General features: G+C 44.3%; 1 protein-coding gene across 1 annotated transcript; it reads left to right on the forward strand.

Annotated features, from left to right (window-relative positions):
- The first annotated feature begins 688 nt into the window (after positions 1-688).
- LOC112688866 lies at positions 689-8,116 on the forward strand. The gene is made up of 2 exons (XM_025562272.1): positions 689-834; positions 6,363-8,116. Exon 2 carries the CDS (start codon positions 6,394-6,396, stop codon positions 6,955-6,957), a length of 564 nt encoding a protein of 187 aa, XP_025418057.1. The 5' UTR covers positions 689-834; positions 6,363-6,393; the 3' UTR covers positions 6,958-8,116.
- The last annotated feature ends 471 nt before the right edge of the window (positions 8,117-8,587 follow it).

The following is an 8,587-nucleotide window of genomic DNA, read 5'->3' on the forward strand; positions in this document are numbered from 1 at the left end:
TATATATTATTGTGCAATATAGGTTTAAACACATTTCATGGGTGAATCTTAGAATAGATACACAGTTTTAGTTTTTGCATGCATGGTTAATATGAAATAAAATATAATTTAAGTTTATATTATATTATTAAAAAAAACTACGATCTTAATTTATTACTTGTATAAGATTTTATAGCTTGTATCAATTATACATTTTGTACCTTAAAATACATTAAAAAAAATATCTATATTTAGACAAATCTTCTACAGGATACCACAATTTTAGTTATTTTAACTCACGACAATGGGTTTAAAGCAAAGATTGCTAGAAGAATATGATTGGAAAACAAATGCTGTTTGGAGATGGTATTGACGCGGACCCGTGCGGCAGCCGTTATCGACACGGCCGTCGCCGACCGTGCCCTTATCTCTCTCATCAACCACCATTCCGCGACACGCAACTTCGCAGCGACACCCCGTCCTCCCATCCATCACCTGTCAGTGGTCGCGAACGGTCGCTACGACGTCCGACAGGTACCACCATCTGAACCGTGCTGTTTTTCCAAGACCGTGTAACGATACACAGCTCTACTTTTTTTTTTCTCTCGTCATTGTGATCACTGCCACACATCGTGTATATCTTTTGGTGTTCATTATTATTATTATTATTATTATTTTTTTTTCATGTATATATATATACTGTGTGATCACGAATCCGGGATTTTTATTTTTATTATTGATAATATAATCTTGAACCGTATTTTCCGCACCTGCGACCGTGCACACAACACCGTCACCAGTGTGCCCCGTCAAATCGGCTCCCCGAAAAGGAATCACCGGTCAAGTACGCGACAGGTAAGATACTTTTCCGCTAGCTTTACAACCACGCTTTGCTTTCGTTAAGTTTTACTTAGTATTAGTATTAGGTGATTCGGCTACACGAGGTATAAGGAAGGTTAGGGAAAACCCCCCCGGGCGCTGAGCTTACCGCTATACGCAATATAGAACACACCAGAGTCCCCGGGGGGCAACGGAAAGATATTGCACGCACACGCGAGATATCGACCGAAACACACACGGCGTATTGTGGCAACGCGATTACAATTATTAAGGTGCGGCCCCACTGGAAGCGATTTGCGTTTTAGCGATAGCGTGTAGCGATTTTGCGTTTTAGCGATTTTAACAAAATTATGTAACTCATATATAGTGGGCCCACTGAGCGCGTGTCGCGTGTAGCTTTACACGCGCGGTAATCGCTGAAAGAACAAAATAGTTTGATATTCGGCGATTAATCGCTGTCTAAATGTCTTCCGCGTCGGTCGTGTCCGAACAAATAGCTGCCGCTGTCTCCGCACAGGAAGCTATTTGGAATCCTAGACACCCAGACCACAGTAATAGGACTAAGATCTAAAAATGTTGGTCCAACGTTGGAAAAGATCTCGACATGGATGATAATTTACTTTAATGTCAATTAAAGCAGCACATTCAGCCAGCAACATTTTTCTGAACGTCATCTTGGTTGAGGATCGAATAAACTAATGAAAAATAAAACGAACGCGCGTGACGTAAAATTGTAGAAACGCATGTAAAATCGCTAAAGTGTCCCCATCAAAATCGCTAGTGGACATCGCACGTGTAAAATCGCAGAAACGCTCGAAACGCAGAAACTCAAAATCGCTTCCAGTGGGGCCGCACCTTTACAATTTGATCAGCTCCGAGACACCGCCGCCGGTCGACCCGCGTCCCATCCGCTGCATATCAAACGGTATTTCAATCAAACACACGCCACTATGGCCGCGCCGCCGTAGTCTAATAACCGGTCCGCGACACGAAAGCCGCCGCCGCCGTTGACGACGTAGATCAGGGATTCCCAACCGCTGTGCCGCGAAATTATTCAGGTGTGCCCCGTGTAATTTTTGTAATTTTATAATTTTTTAAGCATAACCAAATATAATGATCAAAATTATAATTTATACCTATGATAGCATTGACTTCAAAATTCCCCTGAAAATAAAAAATGATAAAATGTCCTGATAAAACAGCTATATTATCGTAATATGATATTATAGCTGTTTTAGTATAGGAACCCATATTATGGGTTCCTATACTACCCGATACGGTTGTACGCAACTGATTGCAGTTGCGTTGACTTTTACCACATACTAAAACGACTACATGAAAGCATAGCCGGTGCTCATTATAATGAAAATTGAGTGCGTGTAATTGTTACGCATTATACTGTATGGGTATTTTGATCAAGAAATATTATAAGTTAAATTTAAAAATGGATAGATGTTTAAAAAAGCATAAATTAATATTGATGACAGTGATGTTAGAGCACATGACAACAATTTAAATATTGAAATTAATATTAAACAATCAGCTTTAATAAGTGATAAAAGTTTAAATTTAAAAATTAAACGTAAATACGTTGATAATTATTTATGTTTTGGATTTACGTGGAATGGGATGACATTGATTATCCTTTAACAGTTTGTATCGTTTCAACTGTTTCACCTGTAATAGAGGAATTATGTATAAAACACCAGTCTCAAATGTCAAATTAAATTTATATTATATATATTATGTTAATATAATTATATTATAATACATTATATATAATTATGATATTATGTATATTCATTATTATTTATTTAAGTGTGCTGTGGAAATTTTTAAAATGATCAAGTGTGCCGTTAAGTAAAAAAGGTTGGGAATCCCAGACGTAGATAAACACGCGCAGCTGGAACAGTCGTTTACGTAAACACTGCCGCCGCGCCGTGATATATCCGTGCAACGTCATAGCGTGTTGTTTATCAACAAAACAAATCATAATTTTTTTCTTGTCAATCTCGTACGCGTACTACACTACCACAGTACCACCACGTAGGTTAATAGGAAAAAGAATCACATACTCACACACACACACACACACACACACACACACACACACACACACACACTCACACGTACACAATACGCTCGCGCGCGTATTAACACTTCGAGATCATTCCGAATAACAGCTTTTTCCGCTACACCACACTATGTCGGGAGAAGCGTTGAATCAATTGACGTTGAAGGAATTGCGTTACGAATGTGAGAAGCGCTATCTACCACTTCGCGGACGTGTACCATTCAGACCGGCTACCCGTCCCGATATTCTATGTCCCCGAACGTTCAGTACTCATTCCGTATGACGATTTGCGTGCAGCGCGAGCATCCCTACCCGAGTTCTCCGGAACGAAGGCGGAGGACCCCGTACGGTTTTTGGAGAATACTGAATCGATTCTAGGACAGGCTAGAATATCACCAGCGGGTTGGACAATGGCAGTCGAACCGCAACTAAAAGGGACAGCCGGAAAATGGTGGACCTCCATCAAAATCCTGGACCTGTCCTGGCTTTCGGTCCGAATTTTTAGAAATTTCGACAACGCCGAAATTCAGGCACAGTTACGGGCAGAAATAGTTTCTGCGCGACAGCCCGAAAGCCAAACCCCGTCCGAATTCGTCCTCGCGAAAAACCAATTACCACGCCGCGTTAATACCGGTCTATCTGAATCACAGTTAGTAGGTATAATTGCGGGCCTAATGCGTGACGAATACCGGACCCACGTTCGGTTGCAGCGGCCAGTGACATTTGCCGAGCTACGTCGAATAGCCGCAATCCTGGCTCCCGCAACGAACTCACCCGCTCGCACACCGGATCGAGCACACCACGCACAAGGGAAGAAGGGTCCCCAACAGGTGACCCGGCCCCTAAACAAACCACCCACCCGCACCACCACGGAAAGTAAACCTCCACCGAGACCGTGTAGATACTGCGGGGGGTCACACTGGCACAGCGAGTGCCCACATAAACCGTCGTCTCTGGGAAACGGCGGGGGAGGTGGAAAGGAGTAGTCCCCCTACCACCTCCACACAACTCCACATCACCCATTAGAATTTATAAGGCACACATACACCACCATTTGGCATTACGGACGGGTATATTACCAACAGACACCTCCCAGACAAATCGTACCGTAAGTCGGTTAAGTCGACTACTGGACCAACGATTACCGAACAGTCGTCTTCGGAAATATCCTCCGTCAATTCGTCCGTGGTTACCCAAAGCACCACGGCCCTCACCACAATTTCCGATATTCCAACGTACGCTCAACAGCAACAAGTCGGCTGCGTCCCTCAAATCCCAAACCTACACCACCCCATTCACACGTACCACCCCAAAGGTGTATACATCCGGCTTCAGGGGAAGTCTTAGGTTTAGGGACAAAGGTAATAGGGAAAGGAACGGTTGGCATAAAAACAACAAGGGAAGGGCAAATCACACGTGTTCCCCCTTTTCGGAAAATTCACCTGCTCCAGTGGTGCGGTCTCCGAGCCCAGAGGTAATCGACAAGGATGTCCTGGTAATGGCGGTTCGACCCATTCACCAAAGACCCACCGTCGCGGTTCAGAACTACTTTCCCCACTTGTATGAGTCCCCCACGTTTAGGAACGCTAAACGAACATGCACCGACAAAATCCCGACTCCAGCAGTGTAACTCGAATTTAGCTCAGGCTTCATAACAGCACTTCTAGACTCACAGGTCCAAAAATCGTATGTAAGCCCAATCATAGGCTGTTAATTCGGATCACCCAATAAACGGACTACCCACACTGGTTAGAATGGCGGATGGACACATCACCTCCACAAGTGGTACTGTCGCCTTCGAAGCCAAAATCGGGGACCTCACCATCCCTTTCGAAGCGACCATAATGGATGAACTGTATTGTGACGTATACTAGGACATGACTTCTTCGTAGAGCACAAAGTCTCTTGGGATTACGCCGCATGCACTATTCATCTGGGTGCTAGAAAGAGGACCACCACATGTTGGAAAGGTTGCACCGCACCCCACAATACAACCCCCAATTTATCAGCTTTGGAAATCTCCGGAAACCCGAAAACTCGCGCAAATTCCACCGCTGTATTGAACGAATACGCGGCTGTTTGCAGCGACCGGGTCGGCAGAACCAAGCTTACTGAGCATGATATCATTGAGAAGAGATTAATAGGGGTACCCACATCACCACTCATCAACACTACTAACCCCCCAGCTGATAATATCTTTGCTACAACCGAAACGGTCGCGACGTACTTACCGTTGTCTAGTTTTTCACCACAACCTTCGCGTCTTGGCAATCCAATGACCTCCAGACGCGAGACATCATCAAAACAATTAAGTCGGACACCCCTGCACGTAATACCAGAAGCGCAACGAAAGATACGGCCATTTTTGTCCTACCGGATGGCCTCCTGCGGCAAAACGTCAAGGGCCACTTATCAATCGTGATACCCAAAACCCAAACCCAACAGGTGATCTGGAGGTATAACGACCACATCACGGCTAGTCACCCAGGGTGGAAGGAAACTTACCGGGTAGTTAGGGACCATTTCTATTGGAAGGGGCTAAAAAACGACGTGAGGCTGTATGTCAAGTCATGTCACATATGTGCATGTACTAAACCACTCAACTCACGGTCGAATGACGCCACCAACTCCAGGAAACCCCGACACCCCTGGGAGGTTATCAGTATAGATTTAATGGGACCCTATCCTCGCATGAGTAAAGGAAAATCCTATATCTTGGTAGCCACTAACTGCTTCAGTAGATGGACCGAGGCATACCCGCTCGGAACAGCTACTACTAAAAATATTATCGAAACGCTCGAACGAGAATTTTTCTCACGTTTCGGCTACCCCCACGTGTGTCTCAGTGACAACGGCCCCTAGTTCATGTCAAACGACATGCATAGCGCGATTGAACGATGGGGGGTGGAAGGTTGGACCACCCCAACCTATCGCCCGAGAGCCAACCCGGTCGAGCGCCGCAATCAGGACTTGAAGAAAAGACTACGCGCGGCACTCACCAACGGCAAACACACCACCTGGGATACAAAGTTAGCCCCTATCTTATTCGCTATTCGAAACCGGCGCAATGTACAGATAGGATATCCACCATCGGTATTAATACTCGGACGCGAGTGCAAGACTCGGGGATTGGACCCTACAATCTGACTCACATACGCAGGTCGAACCAATAAAGAGGGATAGACTTAAGCGGGAGGTAGAAATCACAGGCAGACACAACCGGGACATAGTGGCCGAGAAATGCTAATTCTCGGAGGGAGATATGGTACTGTATAAGGCCCACCACTTGTCCAAGGCGCACAAGGGATTTCATGCGGGATTCGCACCGAAATGGTGGGGCTTCATAAGGCTGGAAAAGCGGGTTTAGTAAAGGAGTTTTCTAAACGATCAGCTACCGCCGAAAAAAATCCACGTGTCCGGCCTAAAACGCGCACACAATAAATTATACATACGATTGCGCGTTTTTCAGTATCACCTCCAACCACCAGCCACCTTCGACTATGGACGTGACCAAAGCGGTGGAGATGTTGGAGAAGATCAGGGAGGCGGTCATGGCCCAGGGATCGATGGGCTGTCTCATAGTGGACGACGTCCGGAAGGTGGGGGTCGCCCAACTGCGGGCTGAACCGATACTTTGGGCAGCTTACTACCGGGGGTGGGCGGACCGGACCACCAACTTGGTGAGGTCGCTTGGCTCCTCGGCGGCGAGGTTACCGGGCACCTCGCCAACGACGAAACCACCGCGCCCATCGACCCATCACCGGGTCTCAACTACCAAGGCGATGGGGTCGAAGCGCGCAAAACCAGCAACAGGCGCAGCACCGGCCGGCCGTTCCACACAGGTCACCCGTACCGCACCGGCAGTCCGTACCACACCGGCAATACGCGGCGCCACCACCAACACGACCCCACCACGGCAAGCCACCAGCTCCGCATGGCCTCAACGGGACGTGACTTGGGTGAGGCCGGCTCCGGGATGTCTGTTAGTTCCGAGGATGCCACCGGCAGACCCACATCCACCGACGTTGGAGTGGATGGGGATGCCGGCCGCGTGGCATACGTAGACTACCTGCCGACACTACCACTTGCACCTCCCTCCGACAAGCCAGGATCACTGAAGCCCTGGCCAAAGCCTGCGAAGCCAGCCACACCATCACCGACAACATCAACGCGGTCGGCAGAACGGGCCAAGGAGTAGAGGAGGGAACACCAGTGGCAGAGGAGACGGCGGGCAAAAGCCGAGAGGGAAGGCCCGAGTCAGCAGTACCGGCTGACGAAGGCGACTCCCTCAGCTGGGTCGTCCACCGACCCGGAAGACCGGGAGTCGGTGCAGGTGTCAACACCGGTGCCAGGTGGTTTCGCTCAGGAACACTAACCGGAGCGAGATACAAACCCGGGGGAAGCAATGGAGGTCATCACTTCAGTCATCGCGTCAGAAAACTTCTAAAATTCAGATCAATCTCTAAAAATCTAAAAATTCAAATTTATATAACATTAATTCGTCTCACTATCGGATATATAATTCAAGCACGTAGGAACAGAGAAAAACGGAAGAAGTTAAACTAGATGTTTTTGAAAAAAAAGTATAATGACGAAAATATAGACCATATCTTGATCCATAAACCGAGGAATGGAGAATACGAAATAGTGAAAAGTTCCAAAACATATTATAAAGATCATATCTATCAAGTGAATTTATAGAAAATAGGTTAAGGTAGGCTGAACATGCCTGGAAGAAATATAATTCAATGGTAAAAACAGCAATTGAAGATGATTCGGTAGGAACACGACACTGGACAGACATCACCTGAGATGAGAAGATTTTGTGAAGAGGAATGTTATCCGAGGTGACAACTCAAGAGAATTGGCTGAGGATAAAGAGAGGTAAAGGTATATTTGTTGTACGGGATGGTCTTAAAGTCCGGAAACTTCCCCCCACCCTCAAAAAAATAAAAAAATATCCGGAACATTTGTATATTGAAATATTTTATTTTCATATAGCTCTGACACACTGTCACACTTGTCACGTTTGTTAGATATTGAACACAAATATGTATCAGAAAATTTATATTTGTTTAACTATGTTGATTGTAATGACTAATGTATAGGTGTAAACATTTAATTAGAGCACCCATCACTATATAAAAGTTATCCTATTCTCGCCATAAATTGTATTAATTTTAATATCTGTATCAAATGTTAATTTTATAAAATAATCTCAATCTTCAGTATTTTTTTTAATTTGATTCATGATTAAGAACTTATTTATTTTTAAATGTTTAATGTATGTAACGTTTTATATACCATAAAAAAACACAAACCACATATTATTACTTAGCTTTTGACTTCTTACTGGGATTAAATAATTACATTTTAATATACTTACAGATGCATTAAAGCTGATAAAATTCAGAATTAAAATATGTTTTCATGAAAATTTGTTTGCAGATTATTATTTTATTTTTAAGTTTTAATATTGTGTTTAAAAAACACATTTTACATTGGTAAGTACTGACTAAATAATATGCCCGTTAAATTACCAAATAATAAATAAATAAAAAATAGTATGAAGATGCAAATTATAAAAATATGACATAAATCTCTTCATATAACATTTTATTTATACTTGTAAACATTTATTAAAATATTGTCACTATACTAATTTATATTATTAATTAGTCATTTGCTAAAAAA

The sequence above is a fragment of the Sipha flava genome, unplaced genomic scaffold (genome assembly GCF_003268045.1).
Source record: "Sipha flava isolate LNK unplaced genomic scaffold, YSA_version1 40_pilon_pilon, whole genome shotgun sequence".
NCBI classification, from domain to species: domain Eukaryota; kingdom Metazoa; phylum Arthropoda; class Insecta; order Hemiptera; family Aphididae; genus Sipha; species Sipha flava.

What these genes read in the sequence shown, in the direction of transcription:
- LOC112688866 (XM_025562272.1), top strand. Translation starts at nt 6,394, where the DNA reads ATGGACGTGACCAAAGCGGTGGAGATGTTGGAGAAGATCAGGGAGGCG.